The sequence below is a fragment of the Myotis daubentonii genome, chromosome 4, assembly GCF_963259705.1.
Source record: "Myotis daubentonii chromosome 4, mMyoDau2.1, whole genome shotgun sequence".
Lineage (NCBI taxonomy): Eukaryota > Metazoa > Chordata > Mammalia > Chiroptera > Vespertilionidae > Myotis > Myotis daubentonii.
In genome coordinates this window covers 27591691-27614583 of record NC_081843.1, presented here as the reverse complement: position 1 = coordinate 27614583, position 22893 = coordinate 27591691, and the positions used below count along the sequence as shown (strand labels likewise).

General features: G+C 49.6%; 2 protein-coding genes across 5 annotated transcripts in view; both read left to right on the top strand.

Moving 5' to 3' along the window:
* The window catches only part of SYT17 (synaptotagmin 17), a 73437-nt gene extending 72084 nt beyond the window's left edge, over positions 1-1353 (top strand). For all 4 annotated transcript variants that reach the window (XM_059693298.1, XM_059693300.1, XM_059693299.1 and 1 more), the window contains one exon: positions 1-1353. In XM_059693298.1, the coding sequence (XP_059549281.1) occupies positions 1-197 (197 nt within the window). In that variant the 3' untranslated portion in view covers positions 198-1353.
* Positions 1354-13985: 12632 nt separating this feature from the next.
* CLEC19A (C-type lectin domain containing 19A) lies at positions 13986-19932 on the top strand. Its single transcript, XM_059691960.1, is given in 4 exon segments — positions 13986-14197; positions 18053-18163; positions 19861-19892; positions 19895-19932. Coding segments are annotated over 4 exon segments (393 nt in total).
* The last annotated feature ends 2961 nt before the right edge of the window (positions 19933-22893 follow it).

Here is a 22893-nt window from a genome sequence, read left to right as displayed (position 1 = left end):
TGTTCGGGCACAACATGAAGAGCAGCAACGACTTCATCGGGAGGATTGTCATCGGCCAGTACTCTTCGGGCCCCTCGGAATCCAACCACTGGCGGCGGATGCTCAACACCCACCGCACGGCCGTGGAGCAGTGGCACAGCCTGCGGTCCCGGGCCGAGTGTGACCGCGTGTCTCCTGCGTCGCTGGAGGTGACCTGAGGCTGCAGGGAAGGCACCAGTCAGTTGTAAAAAGAAAAAAAAAAAAATAAGAAAAAGAAAGAAAATTTAAGACAAAAAAACGTGTCATCTACCTATTACACACACACACACACACACACACACACACACACACACACTCACCCCAAATCCTCCCAGACCTGAGAGGAAGCTGACTATTGATCACGAAATGGCCATCCTCGATGAGTGAGGCCTGAGAACTTTCCAGAAGCCCCATCCCTGTGCCGTGAGTGAGTGCGCGCTGCTGAGATGTACTGGCAGTGCTTGCTCTTGTTGACACCCCTCTCCCCCGAAAAATGCACTTTTCAGTCTTCAAGCCAGAGAAAGGGCGTCCCAAAGGGGGCCGGCTCCACCAAGGGGACCTCTTCCGAGAGTTGGCCAGTGTGGGCGAGGCCCGACCCCCACGCCAAAATGCACACCCACCGGGGGACTGGAGCCGGCTGCTGTGCCCTGGGGTGCTTCGGACCTGGTATCTTTTCCCCAGAGCGTAAGCCCCTTGTCTTCTATTTCGGGGGCGTGACAGCTAGATTAGACCATTTGGAGAACCAGTGGGCAACCAACAGCTGGCAGCGTAAGGAGCCTCTCCTGGCTTAACTGAATGTCTCCCTGTGCCAGCCGATTCCCGGGCACTCCCTGTGGGTGTGCGTGGATGTTCCGTGCGTGTGCCCTCACCGGTGAACGTGTGTGCCCGTGTGTCCTGTTGGTGAGCAAGGCAGTGGCCAGGACTCCGTCCTGAGCCTCCCTCTCTCTGCCTCTCCCATCAGTGAAATTTCACCCTGTGTCCTGTCGGCCAAGACCCCGCCTTCAGTAATAGCGTGTATGTATGTCAAGAAAATAGAACATGGTAGAGCAAAAGCAGCATTTTTTTTTCAACCAAATCCTGGTGGCTTTGACCTGCCGAGGACAGTGACGTGGGTTAGAACGGCCACCGCACCCTCATCCAGGACGCGCTCCTTCCTGTCATAGCTGAGGATCTTCCCGTATTTGTGTGAACCAAAGTTCTTTCTCTTGTGCTAAGGAGTTAGCGTAGTTAGAATAGGTATCTCTGTTGGATGCTTCTGTAGCTTTTCCCACAGCATATCGTCTGGTATGCTGGGGAGCTGTTTGTTGAAATTAAAGATTATTTATTTGTGCCATGCATTCGAATTATCTTTTTCTTCAGGGACACGGCGCATAGAGTGGGAAGTTGGTTTGGTTACCATCCTGATGACTCAGAGCACCTATAGTTACTATGTTCATGGATTTTGTGGGTCAAGAATTGAGACCAGACACATCAGGGTTGGCTCATCTCCGCTCCATAGTACCTAGGCCCTCAGCTGGGAGACTCAAGGGGTAGAACTAGACAGCCCGCTGTGCTAGACATTGTTGGTAATATTAGTGTGGTCTTAGAAGGAAGAATAGTTGAAACACTAAAGTATATTAATCTGATGACTGATAAGAGAAACCTTACACAGAGAAGAGAAGGGTTTAACACAAATTCGTTTGTTACAAAAGAAGTCCTGCCTTCAGGCATAGCTGGATCCAGGTGCTCAAACGAAGTCATCAGGCTTTGTTTATCACTCTGTCTCCTGGGCAGCAGGTGAGGGCTGCATCAACTACCAGTGCGGGCAGCTGGGTTCAATCACGCTGGGACCCATGTAGGACACACTAGGGAATGATCATTATGGGAAGCATATGGGGTAAGAACTGTCAGGCAACTTCTGGAGTGTTTCACTGCTGACCCTATCCCTCAGGGCTTGGGGTTGCCACTGGGGGCTTTAAATGTTTGGTACTTTACGACTGTCCCGTGCAGGCTGAGCAAGCTCCCGCAGCACCAAGAAGTCCCCGGCTGAGAACGAGGTACATGTGCTGAGTCAGGTAAGCGTCTCTGTGCACGGCCGGGTCCCCGCAGCCACAGGGGAGCTCAGGTGGTCTGGGGGCTCTGCGGTGGGCATGCCCAGCACCTACTGCCCTCGATAACAAGAGGGCTGGCTAGCACCAGGTGAAGTGCCAGATATCTCATTTAGTCCTCATGCAGCAACCCACATGGGAGATAGTATTCCCCTTTAACAGAGAAGGAAACCAGGGTTTAATGAGATAGAGTGGCTGGCCATGATAGAGCCAGACTACCTGTTACAGGCTGCATCGTGCCCCCCTCACAAAAGATATGTAGGTGTCCTCACCCCCAGAACTTAAATCTGTGACCTTCTTTGCAGACAGGATCTTTTTGTTTTGTTTTATTAATCCTCAACCGAGAATATTTTTTCCATTGTTTTCAGGGAGAACGGAAAAGGGAGGGGGAAGAGAGAGAGGAACATCTATGTGAGAGAGACGCATCAATTGCAGGGATCGAACCTGCAATCCAGGTACGTGCCCTGGACTGGGAATCAAACCTGTGATCCTTCAGTGCACGGGCCGAGGCTTTAACCACTGAGCAGCACAGGCCAGGGCTGGAGACAGGGTCCATATACCGAGGCAATCAAGTTAAAGTGAGGTCATTAGGGTGGGCCCTAATCCAATATGACTGGCGTCCTTATAAAAGGGGGAAGTCAGGACACAGAGACTGACAGACGCACAGAAAGAGGATGTGAAGAGGCACGGGAGAAGGCGGCCATCTACAAGCCCAGCAGAGAGGCCTGCAACGGCTCCTTCCCCACGGCCCTCTGCCAACATCTTGATTTCAGACTTCTGACCCCCAGAACTGTGAGCATGAATTTCTGCTATTTAAGCCGCCTAGCCTGCGGCACTTGGTTACGGGAGCCCTCTGTCACTAATGCAGAGCTGGTGTGGCTAACCGTGCTGCCGGGCCGTCTCAGCTGAAAATAGGGTGACAGTTCTTACCCCATATGCTTGGCGTGAGGATTAGCCGGGACAGTGCCTGCAAAGCCTAACACACCGTCCTCCGTGGCTGCTCCTGCTCAGCGCGCATCAGGCAATGCTTGCTGTGGACTCATGGGGAGAGGGGCATAGATGTCAGAGCCGTCCACGTCTCTGAGGATAGAGTTTGTCAGGAGACGGGGAAATGTGTTGAAAGGTGAAGGAGTGACTTGGTTTCTATAGAAACCGGGGGCCAAGGTGCCCTGTTGTGGGCCACCCACTCATTTTAATTAGCATCCTTCTCCTCAGCGGGAGACCGGAAAGGAGATGCACAGGCCACCTGCGCACCATCTTTGGGGTGCAGGACCCCCGTTCAAAGGAGGAGGTGGGGTAGGAGTCTGAAAGCCTTGTCTATTTCCCCAGGGCCGTTGAAAGTAACTCAGGAATGATCGCTGCTGTGTGAAAACGAAAAATGTCTGCCTAGAAAAAGTCTGGCAGGCATTGTCCTGAAGGTCAGCAGGGCTGTCCTTGGGGAAGTTGTTTTGCTACTCGATTCTCTACCTTCCTGTGCGGTGTTTTCCCGGGGCTCAGAGTGACCTGATAGTCGCTAACATACACTGAGTGCTTATCGTGTACCAGGCATTGCTCTGAGTACTTGTGTGAGGGAAGTATTGATTTGTTCCCATTTTGCAGATGAGGGAACTGAGGGTTAACGGGATTAAATAATCAGCGTATGGTTGTGCAGCGCCAGCACGGCCAAGGGTGATCCCGAGTGGGGGGTGAAAGGATTAAGGAAAGACAGACAAGAGAATAATAGCTGGGTCTCGGTGAGACGCTGCCTCCCTGATGAGGAGACAACGACAGCGCCCACAAGCCGTGTCTCTATTTTATAGCAGATGCCACGAGGCAAAGTAGGGGCGTGATCACGTTGTTTACAGCATTCTCGTGAGTTTCAACCTCACTCAACTACATGCACCCGAACTCTATCACAAGGCACGTGGGGCCACGTGTTCGGACCATAGGTTCAAGCTCACAACCACAGCCGTTGGCTATGATTGTGCTGGGAGGGCCCTGCCCTCCAGCTGGAACTTGCACGTGGTAATGAGAGGACCCTGTCCTTTCATTAGTCCCAGGCTTAAACCTGGCCAAAACACCGTAACCGCGCCCCACATAAGGTCACACAGAAACAGGTCTGGAATTTGAACACAGATCTGCCGGAATTGAAAGCCATGAATGAACTAGCCTCTGTTGTCCCTTTTCTAATGGTGGTGAGAGGCCAGGAGACTTTTTTTATTGGTAAATAAACAACATTTAAAAAAAACTAGGACATTAAGGAGATGATAGATGATAGATAGATAGATAGATAGATAGATGATGGATAGATAGGTGATAGATCTTCACTGAACCCCCAGGCTACCATGAGCACAGTACATGTATGAGTGTGTGTGTGTGTGTGTGTGTGTGTGTGTGTGTATGTGTAGAGCAGGGAGGACGGGTAATGCCATCACATGATAAAGACAACTTTAGGAAGCCAGAAAATATATACTGAAGGAGTTGCCTACTTTATGGCCAGTAAATTTGAGGTCTAAAGCAGGGGTTGGCAAACTATGGCCCACGGGCCAAATCCTGCCCACTGCTTGTTTTTGTAAATAAAGTTTTATTGGACCCCAACCAGGCCCATTCCTATAATCTCTGGCCACGTTGAATAGTTGTGACTGAGACCGTATGGCCCACAAAACCTAAAATACTTACTATCTGGCTTTTTACAGAAGTTTAGTTACAGTTATGTAGGATGAGTACGTTCTACAGAGCTAATGCACAGCAGGTGGCTATAGTTAATCACGCTGCACTGAAGACTGGAAATTTGCTAAGAATAGACTTCAGGTGCTCTCATCGCAAAGAAAGGTAACCACAGGAGGAGATGATACGTTAATTGGTTTGACTGTGGTATCACTTCACTATGTGTATGTATATCAAACCCTGTCATACACCTTAAATATTTTATTTAAAAATACAATTTTAGCCCAGCCAGTGAGGCTCAGTGGTTGAGCACAGACCTATGAACAAGGAGGTCAAGGTTTGATTCCCCGTCAGGGCACATGCCCGAGTTGCGGGTTCGATCCCCAGTGTGGGACATGCAGGAGGCAGCTGATCAATGATTCTCTCTCCTTGGTGTTTCTCTCTCTTTCCCTCCCGTTTCCTCTCTGAAATCAATAAAAATATATTTAACATATAATTTTTTAAAAGCTTGCCTACCCCTGTCTAGAGCAATGCTTCCTAAATGTTAATGTACATATGACCTCCTCCCCCTACCTCCACCATGGGAGCTAGTGACAAAGCAGGTTTGAGTGGGCAGGTCTGGTCTGGGGCCGGGGGTCTGCATTTTTCACATGCTCTCAGGTGCTCCTGCTGGTCCGCAGACACTCGGGGTTGAGTCTGTAACGAACACTTGGAGTTTCCATCCAGAGACGGGCATGAACCCATCTACCAACACCTTCAGCCGTCACACATGCACGCATTATCAACAGATCATTAGGAGGCGTATTTGCCAAATCAAAGGATCCTTCACGTCTCAGTGGCCTGCGTCTGACGACCCCGCTTCTCCCCCACTGGCTAGGTTCTCACTGGAGAGTGATCTCCATGACAGCAGGGGCCCCAAAGTAGAGTGCACCCGGTGAGGGGGGGTGGGGAGAAAATATCCAAACCTTCTTCTAGATTGATATTTTGTGCCAACTTTTTAAAATGTCGATTTGGGGAAAGGTGTGTTCTAACAGACACAGTGTGCTAGCACAGTAGGCAGCACATGCACATCACTTACAGAATAATGTTTATCATTTACAGATAATAAGTGTGCATGCTCCGCGTGCGCACCAGCACGGAGTATTAAGGCAAGCGCTGAAACGGGGCTGGGCTGCGCTATGAGCCTGAGTCAGGCCTTGGCACAAGTTATTCTCGCAGGCACACCAGTGAGTGTTCCAGGGAGAAAGGGAGTGAATGCCAGTTGCACAGTGTCAGGGCACCCGGCTGAGATTTCAGGAAAGAAAGGGGGCGGCGCAGGGTGCGTGGAGTGTGGAATGCCAGGAAAAGGCTTGCACAAGGTCAGTGATAATCACAGTAAAGTTTGCTGTCATTTATTGAACACCTACTACTTGCCAGCATCTATACTAAGTTTTATAAGCAGATTATTTCACTTAGTCTTTGAGGTCGGTATTGTTACTAACTTCTACTGTATAAAGGAGGAAAGTGAGGCTCAGAGAGGCAAAGTGACTTACTGAGGGGACGCGAAGTGTGGGGAAGACTGGTTTTTAGCGATAATAATTCTCCGTAAATGCAGTGAGATCCCCATGAAACACCAGCGGGTTTAAAAGCTTGTAAGTCTGAGCAAACCACACACTAGCACTGTTTATTAACAGTAACATTTGCTTCTCTTTGTTGAGCAAGAACCTCCTACCCAGCCTTCTTTAACCTCCAAGAGACTCTGAAGGGAGCCTGCCATGCCCCTTCCTCTGAGCCTCCTGCGCCACCAGGTCTCCAGTGCTTTGGGGACCAGGTGGACAGGGTGGGGACCAGCTCAGCTGAAGTCCATAGGCCCCACCTGCAGGGGGCGCCCTTTCCCAGCTCTGACCAATTGTTCCCATGGCTCAGTGTGAGGGCGCTCTGACCAGATCTTCAGATTTTCAACAGAAGGCAGAAATCTGGACTTACACCTAAAATCTCCTGATTTAATACCCTGGCAACAATTTTAAAAAATCTTTTTAAACCACAGCATGGACCAAACAAGCCCTTGGGTGAGCTGGCTTTGGCGGAGAGACCTCTGCCCTCAATGGTAACTTGCATTTTTACCTTCTGGTTCATATTTCCTCCGAGGGGCCGAAATGCTTTATCTCCTGAAACAGCTGTGACATGAGCTCTGTTATTACCCCATTCTACAGAGGAGGAAACTGAGCCTCAGAAGAGCTACCCAGGGCCACAGGGGCTCCGCAGCAGGGCTGCTGCTTCCCTTAGCTCCCCTGAGGGGCTGGCCCAGGGCTGTCTCCTGCCGAGAGAGGAGGCGGAGAGAAGGGAGGGGAGGAGGAGAAGACTGGGGTCTGCCCTGTTCCTTCCAGCTCTGGCCGCCCCCACCTGTGCCCAGGAGAGCAACCCGGACCCAAGCTCCCCGGGGGGCCTCCTTCCTCCACTAGGGGTTTCTGGGGGCCCAGGACGCAAAGGTGGGAGCTGTGGGCCCCGGCTGTTCTGACCCTCCTCTCTGCACAGGCCTGTCCAAAGCGGACATCAGTATCAGCCCAGGTGAGCACGTGTGCCAGGGCCGGGAGCAGGTGGAGAGGAGGACACCCCATGGGCTCTGAGGTGCTATCAGTGAGGCCCAGCTGCCTGGGCTGCAGGCCGCCTGACCTGAGGGATGTTGGGGGCCGGGCTGAGCCTCCTGACAGCCCTCCAGCTCCCTTCCCCCCACCTCATGGGTGCTGTTCTCCTCTGTATCGTGTGGCCACTAAAGCAGCCCAGGACAGGAGAGCAGAGCTCAGGCATGCGAGGTGTGGGACCCCCAGTTCCGTTCACCAGAGCCAGGACTCACTGGGAAGGGGGATGGGCTGGCAGTGGGACGTGTGGACCAGGGAGGCAGCAGGAAGCGGAGGTGATGAAAGTGACGGAGCCCTCCTACGGGCCACCTTCCCGGACACTGAGACACTTCCTCCCGGCCCTCTGGGACACCTGGGGTCCAGCACTGCGGGTGGGTGGGGGGACCCACACCAAGGTGGCCCCCAGAGCTTCCCCTCCTCCTCCCCCTGGCTGGCTCCCAACGCTGATCTGGGCAGGAGGCAGCAGGGCAGCGAGTTTGTGGGTGGCTGGATTGGGGCCAGAGGAGCGAGCAGCCAGATTGAGTGGGAGGGTGACAATTTATTCTTTTAAAGAGAGAAAGTGGGAAAGAAAACGAGGCTTGCGCTCCACTGGTGTGTTCTTTCCTTAATAAGCTCAGTGGTCCCAAAGGCTCCGACTCCCGTCCCTGCCGGGGGACCTTGGGGGCCTTTGGTGCTGCTAATTGAAGCAAAAGACCTTGCAGTTTGGCAGCTTGGTTTCCAGAGCAACAAGCTCCCTTGTGCATCCTTTTCCTACCCTCCCTGTCACCTCCTGGGCCTCTTCTCATAACAGCCCCCCACCCCCCTTTACCCCAAATGCTTCTTTCTCTCTTGTACCTTTGCACATACTGTTCTGCTACCCGGGAAACTTTTTCTCTGATTCTTATTCAACTCCAGGGAGCCTCCCTGATCTCCACATGGAGGTGATGCGTCCCTTTTAGGTGCCCCTGTGACAACATCCTGTATTTCCTCCGTCTGGGGAGGGGATTCTGGTGCCTGTTATAATCACCTCCTTGAAGACAGGGCAAGGCAGCCACCAGTTCAACTAGGAAGAGAAAAGAGGCAAACAATCAGCTGCCAAATTAATTTGGGGGCTGCTCCCTCAAGTTTTTGCCTGTATGACACACATCCACAAAGTCCATATTAGTGACATCTTTGTGTGTGTGCTGATTTTTCTTAATATCGGGGTCCATGGACATGAGGGCAGAGCCACCTCTGTGTCGTTTGCCACACAGCGTCTCCAGCATGCGACCGGCTGCCTGAGACCAAGGAAGTGCTCACCTAGGACTTGTTACATGAATAAGGGAACGCATGCAGGTTCAGCCAGTCCCGACTGAGACGAAAGGAAGAGGGCATGAAGGCAGCTGAAATCGCGCAGTGAGATCTGGGGCCAGACAGCCTGGCTTCATCCCTTAGCTCTGCCCCTGGGGAGCTGTGTGCTCTTAGGCACGTTGCTCGGCCGCTCTGTGATTTTGGTTTCTCAGTCTGTAAATGGGGCGACCTACATCATAGGGCGCGTGGAGACTAATAAATGGGTAAGTGCAAAGCACTTGACGCAATGCCTAGCTCCGATGAAAACTCAGTTGGCCTGGTTATTCTGTTGCCATTACTACCTGTCAAGCTATAAAACTGTAGAAATCCCTTCACAGGAAAGACATTTAACAAAGGCTACTTTTGGGTTTAGGTTGATGACAGATGTTCCTGGTATCCTGCTATTCCAAGTTTCTAAAATCCCAGAGGAAAAGTGAGTATGAGAAGCGGGGGAGGGGGTGTGTGTGTGTGGATACCAGGCAGAGTGGAGTTCATTACCGTCTCAGTGCAAGCACAGGCTCCTGCTGCCTCCCAGATCCTCCCAGTTAAAGGCCTTTGCCTGCTCACCTGGAAAGGGGAGTAATTGAGCAATGACCTGTCACAGCCTCATTTTCTGGTATGTTTCACCCCAGGAACCCATCACCATCATCTGCTTGGGGGAGAAAATCAAAAGGATCAGGAGTGAGGGTCCGGGAGGGGGTGTTAATAGCTCTGTGGGAGAGAGTTTTCCACAGGGGGACTTGCTCTTAAAACAGTCCTCAGGCTTCAGGCCCTGGAGAAGCCTCAGAGCTTCCTGGGAGCTGGGATCCTCCCCTCCCCGCTGCCCCCTAAGCATTTAATTAATCATCCAGTCCTCCTGGCCAAGCCTGACTCAGCAAGTGAGTGAATGAGGGAGTGAGTCTACAGGCTCTGTCCTTTGGCCTGGCACACGGTAGACCAGTGCTCCCAGACCTTCCGTGCACGCGAACCATTGGGAGTGTTATTAAGATGCAGATTCTGACTTGGTGAGTCTGGGGCAGGGGTGCTGAGATGCTGCATTTCTTTTTTCTTTTTCTTTTTTTATCCTCAATCCATTGAATTTAGAGAGAGCGGAAGAGAGAGGGAAGGACAGAGAGAAACATCGATGTGAGAGAAAAACATCGATTGGTTGCCTCCTGCACGCGCCCTGACCAGGGCCCGGGCCTGGAAGGAGCTGCAACCAAGGTACGTGCCCCTGACCGGAACTGTATCCGGGACTCTTCGACCCACAGGCTGACGCCCTATCCACGGAGCCAAACTGGCGAGGGCAAGATCCTGCATCTCTAACAAGCTCCCTGACCATGCTGATGCTGCCCTTCCCAGCTGCTGTTGTGCTAAATAATCTGGAAAATCAACCGTCAGCCTGCCTTCAGTGCTCAGTGAGAAAAACCATCCCAGAGTCAGGACACGTGGGTGGGGCACACACCCTTCTCTCCACTGTCCCCAAATGGGGGCAGTTGCCCAAAAGAAACAGTGTGTGATTCCCTGGCACGCATTTAGTGCTTGGAAATTAGTTATTTTGTGCCTAGTATGTGCCAGGCACTGGGAGAGGGTTGTTACTATAGTCGTTGACCTGAGTGGGGCAGAGGGACCAGCCTTGAACAAGACGGGGACGTGTGAGAGGAGCCGGGAATGAGACTGGGGCCTCACAGAGCAGAACCCTTGACGGTCCACCTTATGGGAAAGGGGCTCCAGGAGGAAAACCGAACACAGAAAGCTCCTCCCCCTGCCAGAGAGGGATGACAAATGTGTTTCATCCCAAACTCAGGGAGGAAAAGCAAGCCCTGCCTTCTCCAGCATCCTTTGGTGAGGTCTGTACCATTAAATTTACACACAGTGTTCTAGCAATGTCCACAGTGCTTTTAAGCCATAGTGTATAATAATAATATGTTTTAACTCTGAAATTAGAGAAATAACCCAAACTCTACTTTTAATCAGTTGCGTGGCCTGTGGCTTAATTTTTGTTAAAATACAGATAAGCTGAGAAACGTGGATATCTGCTGTGATGTTTTGTGTTGCTGCGCTGTGGGGTTATTTTATATTTTTGGAGTTCTGCCTTCCATCCAGGGCTGGGTTTCTATTGACATTTGGGATTGGAAAGTTCTTTGTGGTGGGGGGTGGGGGAGGGCTGTCCTGTTCATTGTAGGATGTTCAGCAGCAACCCTGGCCTCTACCAATTGGATACCTATAGCACCCCATTTTTAAAAATATGTTTTTATTGATTTTAGAGGAAGAGAGAGCAACATCAGTGAGAGAGAAATATCAATCGACTGCCTCCTGCATGCCCCCTACTGGGGATTGAGCCGGAGCCGGGGCATGTGCCTTGACCGGGAATTGAACCGGTGACCTCTTGGTGCATGGGATAACACGCAACCATATGAGTTACACCCCCAGTTTAACTAAGTACTCCCCCAGTTTTTAACAACCAAAAATGTCTCTAGACATTGTTCAATGTCCCTGGGGGTGAAAATTGCCCCCAAACCATTGCTCCAGGGTGAGCAGCGAGGGAGGCCTAGGATGTGGGACTTTCACTTTTAAAACTGGGACTGCCCCAGGCACACTGGGATGATTGGGCTACCCTACTTCCATCTCTAAGAGGAATAGTTCAGTGGGAGGCGGCTTAGCACCAGAAATACCATTCTCATTGCCAATTAGTCCAGCCAACTCCTGGACAAACCAATGTGGTTACAGTGATGGGTGGAAAGGAGATGGAAACCGTTTGCTGCTTCCATCCACGTGAAGGGGAAACTGCTCCAAAGTAGCCGAGCCCGCCTGTGTGGAAGGCAGTGCCGCAAGTCCCCACAAAGAGTTCATAACACACAGCGTCCCAAGGGGTCCTGCAGCCTCTTGGCCAGCACCGCGCAGGCATCGCAGCAATGGCCTCCTGGACCAGTGCCCTCAGCTGAGAAAGGAGGAGACCACACCCTGAGGGGCAGGGACCCGAGGACACGGAGCCCGCTGAGCTCTCACGCGCAGCTCTCTCCTTTGCCGTGTAGAGGAGAATCAAGGCGGCAAAGTGTGCATCAGTTTAGAAAATAGCGCACACTGAAAGACAGTTGGCCAGGACCACCCAGCGGGTGGGACACACCAGGGCTGACCCTGGTCAGTGGAGAAGCTCAGTGGGTCTGACAGGAAGCACGGCTGGAACCTGCCTGCTTAGCGGAGCTCTGTTGATTAATGCAACCGTCCCCCTTTTCAGAAAAATGCACAGAGGCGCGTGCACACACTGTCAATTTTGCATTTAATTTCAGGGGATTCCCTAGACTCCTGAAGCACATCAGCACGATTATGAAACCCTAAGCTAGTCATTAATAATCATACTGTTACAGAGTGATCCATATATGCCAAGTGCTCCCCAGATTTATTCGGCCCAACTAGCAACCTTCGGTGAGATCTGTACATTACATTTAAACACAATGTTCTAGCAATGTCCCCAGTGCTCAACCCAGTGAAATGGGTGCTAAAAGATGATTAACCATCCTCAGCCCTGCTTCCCCATGAGGAAGCATCACGGGCGTGGGCTCTAAGATCAAAGACTTTGGCGTCAGGAGGCCCCCGTTCAAGTCCCTGCTCTGCCACTTGCTAGCAGGATAACCTTGGGCAAGTCAACCTGCCTGAGCCACAGTTTCCCCAGTATGAACTTGGCACATCATAAATGCTCAATAACTGTTGTCTACTCCCTTTTTTATTCCGCTATTATAGTGGCTTAAAAGGCAAAGGCTCTACACCCCTGAGCACTGCAGAAGGAACCCCAAAGATCAGCCAATTTGACAGCTGAGAAGGGAAGGAGTGTGCGCATCACACAGCTCCTCAGGTGGAGAGCTGGTGGCTGGGACTCGGGCATCAAATGTCACCTCTGGCCACTGCCTGACCTCACAGATTAGCCACTCAACCTAGTTCAAGGATGGTTCTCAGCATGCCTTCCTCCCGCCAGCCATCTGGACTTATGGCTTAAAAAACAACAACACGCGTTCCCTCAGGGGCCGCCAGAGGGGCTGGGGTTCGGGAGAACTTTATTGTCTCAAATGTGGGTTTTCCCTTTAAGCCTCTTCAGAATTAAGAACAAACCCCAGCAGTTCGATGGGCTGACGATATAAATAGTGTTGGCTGTAGTTTGTCAATAAACACGTGGAAGAAGTGCCCACCCTTGCAAGAGAACCCAGACCTGCAAAGGGAAACAAGATACCATGTTTTGCTTATAAAATTGGCCAAGATTGCCATGAAAGTGGTAACACTGTGAGACGGGCACTCAGACATTCACGTGGGAGCACAGATTGCTTTCAGGAGGCAATTTAGCAAATTGTATCAAACCTTCAAAATCTCTCCTCAGAAAATCATGAGAAATGCTGAAAAGGCTTTATGCCCACGGCTGTTCATCTCCGCATAATGGGTAATTGTTGTTTAAAAGGGGAAACAATCTAATTACCCACAAATAGGGGAATGATTACATAAACTCTAGAGGGGCCACTCAGCGGAGTCTTCAAGAGCTATTTAAAACAATGTTTAATAAAACTTACCATGTGTGGGGGAATGCTCATACTCTAATTTTTAGAAATCAGAATATTAACTGGTGTGTATAATACAATATAATCACAATTGTATTTTTAAAAAATCATCACCCGAGGATATTTTCCCATTGATTTTTAGGGAGGAGGGGAGAAGGAGGAGAGAGAGAGAAACATTGATGTGAGAGAGACACATTGATGATTGACTCCTGCACAAGCCTTGACCCCGGCCGGGGATGGAGCCTACAACTGAGGTACATCGAACCCAAGACCCTTCAGTCCATAGGCCAACTCTCTAATCAATGAACAAAGTGGCTAGAGCCACAATTGTATTTTTTAAAATATATTTTTATTGATTCAGAGAGGAAGAAAGAGGGAGACAGAGAGATAGAAATATCAATGATGAGAGAGAATCATTGATTGGCTGCCTCCTACACCCCCCACCCACCCACTGGGGGTTGAGCCTGCAACTCAGGCATGTGCCCTTGACCGGAATCAAACCTGGGATCCTTGCATCCGCAGGCTGATGCTCTATCCACGGAACCAAACTGGCTAGGGCCACAATTGTGTTTTTAAAAAATCACTTCATTCAAGCATGGCATGAAGAAAAATGTATCAAAGTAGTGACATTTTCCTGGTGTTCTATAATGAGCGTATATGACTTTGATTAATTTGTAAATGTTTGGTATGCGTGTGTTTTTTGGACCTCAAGGGTAGAAATGCATTAATCATAATGGACATGTTTTACTTTCATTCTTGAAAATATATCAGAAGCTGTAGAAACAATGTTGGCAGTGCCCGCCTTCCAGCCTGTTTCCTCTCTGCCCCCAGCCATGCTAGCACTGCCCCAGGCTTCCCTGCGCCTGCTGTCCTGGATGGAGTTCAAAGGCCACTGCTACCGATTTTTCCCTCTCAATAAGACCTGGGCCGAGGCTGGCTTGTACTGTTCTGAGTTCTCCGCCAGCAGGAAGTGCACCAAACTGGCCTCCACCCTCAGGTGAGTAGACGCCTTGGTCCTCCACAGCCCAACCAAGCACCCCCTTTGGAAAGGGGAGTGGAGAATGGCATTTGCCACTGGCGCTTCTCTTTAGTAATTGAAACTGACTTTTAAAAATATATATTTTTATTGATTTCAGAGAGGAAGGGAGAGAAACGTCAATGCTGAGAGAGAATCATTGATTGGCCGTCTCCTGAATGCCCCCTACTGGGGATGGAGTCTGCCACCTGGGCATGTGCCCTGCCTGGGAATTGAACCTGGATATTGAACTGTGACCTCCTGGTTCGTAGGTCAACAACCACTGAGCCATGGCAGCTAGGCAAAACTGAACTTTACCCAGCTCAGTTTCTCATCAAAACTGTCGTTGGCTATAGAAGGCAAAGCATTTAGTAAGAGGAGCAAAGAGTGTGCTGGAAGATCCATCTTTATAAGTGTCGATCTTGCGCCTTGCCCTCCCTGCTCTTTAATCATAGGGGGTTAGCCCTGTACGGTAGCTCACACAATATACACACAAAGAACATAAGGAGTAATAGCTGATGTTTACTTGCTAAGTGTTGGTGTACAGCATCTTATTAAGCCTCCCTCAAATTAAATTAGGAAGGCATCTCCATTTTACAGATATGGAATCTGAGTCTCCAAAAAGGTAAGTAACTTGCTCAAAGTTCCTTTGAGCAAGCTATAAAGTGGTGAAGCTTGGTTTGAACCTAAGGGGTCAAATTCCATAGTTTACCCACCAAGGCATCCTCTGTCTCCTAAGCCCCAGCCACACTGACCATCTCAGAGTTCTGCAATCTGGTTCAACCCTTTTATACCTCCATACCTTTGCACATTCTGTTCTTTCTGCTGGGAATTCCCATCCATATCTTCTACTCCAGGTAGATATCTCCTCAACCTTCAAGACATAGCTCTGCCGCCCTAGCTGGTTTGGCTCAGTGGATAGAGCATTGGACTGTGGACTGAAAGGTCCCGGGTTCAATTCTGGTCAAAGGCACATGCCCGAGTTGCGTGCTTGATCCCCAGTTGGGGGTGTGCAGGAGGCAGCCAGTTAATGACTCTCTCTTCATCATTGATGTTTCTATCTCCCTCTTCCTTCCTCTTTGAAAAAAATAAAAATAAATTAAAAAAAAAAAAAAAAAAGACATAACTCTGCCTGGGCCGGCATGGTTCAATGGTTCAGTGGTTGAGCATTGACCTATGAACCAGGAGGCCACAGTTCAATTCCTGGTCAGGGCACATGCCCGGGTTGCAGGCTCAATCCCTAGTGGGGGTTGTGCAGGAGGCAGTTAATCAATGATTCTCTCTCATCATTGATATTTCTATCTTTTTCCCCTCTCCCTTCCTCTCGGAAATCAATAAAAATATTTTTTAAAGACATAGCTCTGATAACATCTCTTCACCAAAGTCTCCCTGTCTCCATGGCAGCCTATTTACACTCATTGGCCACTCTCCTAGAGCACTTTCTCCACCGCATTTAATGGCCTGTGTTCACATCTGACGTCCTTGCTGACTTGTGGGCTCCCTGAAGCCATGTGTGCTATGTTCCATGCCACCCAAGCTACAAATTCACAACTGGCCTCTGCTTTTCAAGAATCTCAGAGACTTGGAGTTAGAAAGACAGTTGGTTCTTCATGCTTTAGAGTCACTGAGTTTTGCTAAAAGCAAGAAGGGGTCCTCGTTCTCTCTTAGTTTCCAAGGGAGTCTTGAATCTTCCCATCAATTCACCCAACAGATAGATTGAGCACCCACTGTGTTCTCGGTGGTGCTGAAGAATATAGTGAGAATAAAGGATCTAACCAGGAGAACGGGAACCACTACAAATATTTAAAACAGAGAGAATTGAATATATCCATAGGTGATGGGACCTGAGAACCTAAAGAGACGGTAGTGAGGTGATCTAGAGATTCGCAACAGCAGGAAAGCCAATCCCAGCGCTAACGAGGCCAGTCCCTAGGCAGAGAGAAGCACCAGCCCCGACTCCCTAGGCAGGAAGGGAAAGAAATACCCTGACTTCTCTCTCCCTCCCGTGCTCCATCCGTGCCTCCCTTACGTGGAGGGCGGCTGACCTGACAGGGAAAGGCAGCCTTGAAAAGTCAAGTGCCCTGTGATACAGAGCACAGCGCAAGACTGGCACATATAAAGGTGGATAAAATGAGTTCTCAAAAATTCTCAGCCTACAGGAGAAAATGAGGTACGTCCACTGAAGAGTAAACGTGCCACTGATTCCAGCGGAAGCCTTTCCTCTAGCCGGCCCTCGCGAAGGGCAGTCAGGCTGCCTCGTGGTGCCTGGAAGCTAAACCTCCGTTAACTGGGCATCAGAAGGATTTTCTGCGAATCCAGGGGTCTTCCAGCAATCTCCAGCCCAACCCCTGTTCTGCCTCAACTTACCTTCTTCCTCTCTTCTCAACTCCCCTCCCTTCCTCTCTTACACTGACATCCTCCCCCTCTCCTCTCTCTTACAGGCAGTTTTCCACTTTGGCACAGAATGCCTTCCTGAAAACGTGAACAAGAGTGGAATTCCAACAATGATTCGTTATCAATGAGGTTTTGTTCTCGTAAAACTGGACACTATTATAAAGTTTCCAACTACATCTTGTCTTTGAGACACAATCCAGTTCTATAATTCTGGAATTTTCTTCATGCTTTTTAATTTCGTCCTTCCCTTCATAATGAACCACACATCAGCTTATGTCCATGGAGTGGCTGGCTGAAGTTCAAGTTCATGGTTCTTACCTAATAATTTTCATCTTTGTTTCAAGCAACAGCTGAATTGAAGTAAGTTTATCTGATCTCCTTATTACTTGCAGTTACACTTGGGCCTTTCTATTTTCTAGTTATTTTGGCCAGATATGGAGGAAATGCAATAAAATATTGAAATCGTTTCTCAAGCAGGAGCTGTCGAACAAAGACAGCGATAGCGCCAAACTGACCGGGCGGCCCCTCCACAGATGGCTGCCCAGATGCATGCTCGGCAGCTGATGCAGGCGCCCCTGGATGGTGCATCAGAGGGCACTTGGGATTCCAGTGCTCAGCTGGGGGGGACCAAGGTCAAAGACCTGTTGGACCAAAGAACACTTTGTCCCCAGAAATCCTCCCACTCCTGTTTTTTAAATCCTCACCCGAAGATATTTTTCAATTGATTTTTAGAGAGAGTGGGAGGGAGGGTGGGGGGGGGGAGAGAGAAAACACACACCATGTGAGAGACACACACCAACTGGCTGCCTCCCACATGTGCCCCAACTGGGGCCAGGGATCAAACCTACAACCCAGGTATGTGCCCTTGATGGGGAATAGAACTGGAACCCTTTGGTCCACGGGCCAGTGCTCTAACCTCTGAGCAAAACCATTTAGGGCCCCACCACTCCTTTTTTGTCTCTTCATGGCATCGCCAATATAACCCACCTTGTTTGCTAGTTTTTTTTGAAGTGGCTCTACATTTTTAGGATGAACGGCATTACTGAGGCCTGCTCTGAGCTGGCGAGGATCAAATCCAGAGTTATAAAGGCACATATAAAGGTGGATAAAATGAGTTCTCAAAAATTCTCAGCCTACAGGAGAAAATGAGGTACGTCCACTAAAGAGTAAACGTGCCACTGATTCCAGCGGAAGCCTTTCCTCTAGCCGGCCCTCGCGAAGGGCAGTCTGTGCTCAACACAGTGGTGAGCCCAAGATGCCCCTGGGATGACAGTCACATCCAGGTGACCTAATGAAAAAAAGAAAAAGGAGAAAAAGGCAGGATTGTATCCTGTCCTCTATTTACTCTGGTCCAGGACGGTTAACAAGGATTGCTTTCAGACTTCAACTCCACCCTGTGAGCAGAGGCAACAGGTGACACGCTGCTGTTTCTTACCTTCACAGCTGGGAGAATGTCTTCATGAGTGACCTCATGAACAGCTGTGTTCCTGAGATCCCAGCTGACACCTGGACAGACCTTCACGACCACAGACGGGTGAGGAAGCGATGGCCAAAGCTCCGGCCAAGATTCCATTGTCATTTAACCAGCCTTTCGTGTGGAACTTGGGTGCCAGGTCGTGCTGGGTGCCCAGCAGACAGAGAGAAATCAGACACCAAGGGGCCCAGTTAGAATTCCACAAATATTGTGGCAGAGGCTATGGTGGGAACAGGTAGCATGGTCAGGGAAGGCCTCTGTTTGGCTTGGGTGCTCCAAAAAGCAGACAGAGGGAATGTCTTCAGACAGTGATGTGGGTCTGAGACCTGTGAAAGGAGAGGGGAGGGAAGGCCCGGGTAGGAAGAGTCTCAGACCACAACACAGTGGTGAGAAGGTCTTGGCTAGGCCCCTGGGGAGTCCCCAGGCAAAGGATGCCCATGACAGAATTGGGCCAGCGCCCGTGCCCCTGACATACTGAGTAACTGACAAGTTATGGCACAGCCCGGAGGAAGCGTGGTCTGGCTGTGAAGGCAGTGGCGGATCCAAAGGGGCCGTGGGTCAAAAGGGGCCGAGAGTTGAGGCTGTCAGTCAACCATGCTCCCTGCAGCTGGTTCTCCGGCCCTAAGCAGTGCCGTCCGTGGCTGCCACAGCCCCCCTGCATAAGAGACATTTAAGCTAATGTCTAATGGACAAACAGGAGTCAGCCAGAGGAAGAGCATTCCAGGTAGAGGGAACAGCATGGGCAAAGGTCCTGAGGTGAGAGAGATCATGGCACTTTCGAGGACACTAAAGACCAGTGTGTCTGGGATACACAGTGGGGCAGGGGTGGGTGGGAAAATGGTGGAGGATAGGGTTGCAGAAGATGGCTGGGGCTGGATCTCAGACCTGGCAAGACCACAACAGACTCCACCCAGAGATGTGGTCCCCAGACCTTCCCTGGGCAAGCTGCAAACCGTCTCTATTTTGCATGCCTGCTCTGGCCCTGCCTCAGAGCACTGTAGGGGACAGGGTTCCAGTTCCAGCTCCTAACCTGCCACTTGGTGGCCGCCAGGTGACTTCGAGCAAATTTTTTTTTTTTACCTCTCTGATCTCCAGTTTCCTCAGCTATAAAATCAGGGTGACAATAATGGTGCCTCATCGTAAAAAAGTAAATGAGCCGCTGTATGCAAAGGGCTTGGCCTGGTACTGTATCAGAGCTCATTAAGGAAGGTACAAATTGCTTGCGAAGTAGCAGAAGTAACAGTAGTGGCCAAACTCAGTAGAGATACCTTTTTTAAATCAAAGAATTCATGTGGCAAGAACCCATATAAAAGTTGTAATAAAAAATTTTCCATTTATAATAGTAACTTTAAAATTGGATTAAGAATACACTTTTTTTTAGAGTATAAGGAACTTGTATTACAAGCTCTAAGACTAATAATGAAAAAAATACAGCAAAAGGGCTGGTTTTTCTTTTTTCTTTTGAGGGCTAGGCACCATGTGCCAAGCACTAGCTAAGCCCTTTGCATGCTTTAGTCATTCAATCCTCACAATAACTCTCTGAGCAAGATACCAACTCCATTTTACAGGTGTGGAAACTGAGGCTCAGAGACGTTAAGTAACTTGGCTAGATTGCAGAGCCAGGAAGTGGGTGGAGCTGGAATCTCAAGCTCTAGTCTCTCTCTCTCTCTCTCTCTCTCTCTCTCTCAGCAAGCTATTCCCATTATATGACATAGTCTCCATAATCATCAGTGCTTTGGGCAGACTTTTCTAAACACTGAATAAATGGAGAAATGAGATCATGGAATGACAGCACCTGCAGCCGGAAGTTGCTTTTGTTTGCAAGATTGCATCTCTGACCATTCATTGAGCCAGTCCTGCCCTGTTGGAGTAAGCCCAACTCTGGCATCATCTTGTAGCTGTGCCTAGTGTAGAGTTGATACTCGATTAACTGTAAAGGACAGAAGAGATAAATCCTCCAGAAAGAGATTTGAAAAAAGAATCTTGGCACAGAGTGGTTGCTTGGTCATAAGTAACAGGAAACCCAATTAAAAGTGGCTTAATAAATAAAAAGGGTGGTGGGCCTGGCTGGTATTACTCAGTGGTTGAGCATCGACCCATGAACCAGGAGGTCACAGTTGGATTCCTGGTCAGGGCATATGCCTGGGTTGTGGGTTCAATCTCCAGTAGGAGGCATGCAGGAGGCAGCCCATCCATGATTCTCTCTCATCATTGATGTCTCTATCTCTCTCTCCCTCTCCCTTCCTTTCTGAAATCAATTAAAACACACACACACACCACAGGCTCTTGGCTTTCATTCCTGGAGCAAATGTCTGTTCGTTGTCCTGAGCTGTTTCTTTTGTTTCTGTAGCATAAAGCCTGTAGCACTAGCCATCCAATCTAGTTATGCTTATAGATCTAGTTTCTCTAGTCATCGGCTATCTGATTCATCACTCCTGCTAGTGTATTCCCTCCCCCAGGACACCCTCCTGGTTCCCTCCATGAAAGTTTGGACAACTGGACACCACCTTGTGCCGGGGGCTGTCTGTGCTCCACACGCCATCACTCGCCGCCAGCCTGGAGGGAGGCGATCCAGCTCCTGAGCCCCACCGGGCTGCCTGCTTCCTCCGGCTGCTCCCAGCATCGGTGGTTCCAGATCAGGTCTCAGGAAGTGGTTGCTGAGACAGAGTTTGAAGTAGATGTTTATTAGGGATCAACACTTGCGAAGAGAAGGCAGAGGAAGAAGTGGAGCTGAGCCATGGCCTGGCAAACTATCCCCCAAGCTGCTAGGGAGATGTGGGGCAAATATTGGCCATCAGAGTGGACCGCATAGGGCTGGAATGACCAGGGCTTTAGGCCCAGATGGACTTCACTCAGTCACTGATGTGGGCTTCCCGGAAAAGGATGTGACTTCAGTTATGGCAGCTCTCTGGGGTGGGGCTGACCCTGAAGGAGATGCCGGCTGCAGGTCCAGCTTCCTCCTTCCTTGAAGAAGCATCTGGGTGTGCATCTCTGTGTTAACACATCTGAAATAAAACAGACGTGGGTTCAGATCCCACCACTGCCACCTACTGTGTGCCCTCATGGAAGTGGCTTGTCCTTTCTGAGTTTCGGTTTCCTCCTTCGTAAAATGGAAACAGCCCCTTCTAGCTCTTGCTGTGAGTGATCAGGTAGCTTTGAGAAATAAAAAGTTAGCTTTCTCCAGAAAACTAACATTCATTCCTCGAGCATCACAACTATCTCTATTTTCTCCACTTTGGCAGGAAATCTTTTGAAACCATCTTCTACATTTCCCTGCTTTCTTAAACGGAAGATACCAAGAGGATTCGTCTTCTCTTGGTGAGTCAGGGTCATGTGGGCTACGTCTACCTCAGGTATTTTTGTCTCCTGTCATCGTATCTTGGTGTCATTGTGCCAGTCTCTGACAGCTCACAGAATCCCCCATCTTTTCTAGGATGTTACTGCTGAGATGCTGTGGGAGGGAATAATGAGAGAGAGATTAGTGACAACTACTGGATGGATGGATGCATGCATGGATGAATAGATGCATGGATAGAGGAATAGATGAATGAGTGGAAATGATAGATATTTATAGAGATCTAGATGGTGGCTGGATAGATAGGCAGACAAGAAGGCAATGAGGAATCAACTCTAAATTTCAAACTGGGAAGAGGTCAAAAACACAGAAGGCTGACCGCACCCTCAGGGCAGTCTTCTCAGAGAAGGGCAGGGCTGCACCTCACCCCTGTGAGGGGCCCTTGGAGGGAGTGTGCTTCTCCTGTGCTCAGTGTATAAGTGGGGTGTTCTCGGGGGGAGGGGGCGGCTCTAAAAGAGACTCTGGAGATGCGTCAACTGTCAAAATAATCAGATAGGGTATAGTTAAGTGATTTGAACAATTTGAAGGATAATAATTTTTTAAAGAAACAGGAAAGTCAGACCTATGTTATTTTGAAGCAAATTTCAGAGCCAACAGCCCAATATCCATCTTTTTAAAGAGTGTCCAACCAGCTCGGGTGCTCTCTGAGGAAGCCCTATCTTCCCTCTCCCGATCCTCACAGATGAGTTAACATGTTAGCATGTTCACAGAAGATTCCAGGGCTTTCTTTTCCAACCCAGGCTTAGCCACACAGCTCTTCTTCCTAACATCTACTGAGCATCAGGGACTTTAGCCATGGAAGCTCATTTCTTTCAACAACCCCACACAGGAGCCCTGCCAACCATGTGTTATGAATGTGGACATCCCCCGTCGTCTGTGGCGTGGTGAGGTGGGGGACCACTGCCCTAAAGTAACTGACAGTTAGATAAACTATGGCCCGTTAGTTCAGGGAGCTCTACGCAGCCTTTACATACAGACTGAGAACATGTAGGGGGCATATTGTTGAGGGGAAAAGCAAGTTGCAGGAATATGGATAAAATATTATATCACTTACATATCTAAAATCTCCCCCACAGAATTACACTTCTTATTTCTGTAGACACATATAACTGTAAATATGGAATAAAAAGTCTGGAAGGATTCACACAAAAGTGTAAAACTAAGGGCCTCGGGGATGGGGGAAACAGTCCCACGGGGTGAACTTAAGTGCGCTCTGTAATTTATTTATTTATTTATTTATTTATTTATTTAAATCTTTATTGTTCAGATTATTACATTTGTTCCTCTTTTCCCCCCCCATAACTCCCCTCCTCTCAGTTCCCGCCCCACCCTCCGCCCTCACTCCCCACCCACTGTCCTCTTCCATAGGTGCACGATTTTTGTCCAGTCTCTTCCCACATCTCCCACACCCCTTTTCCCCCCCAAGAATAGTCAGTCCATTCCCTTTCTATGTCC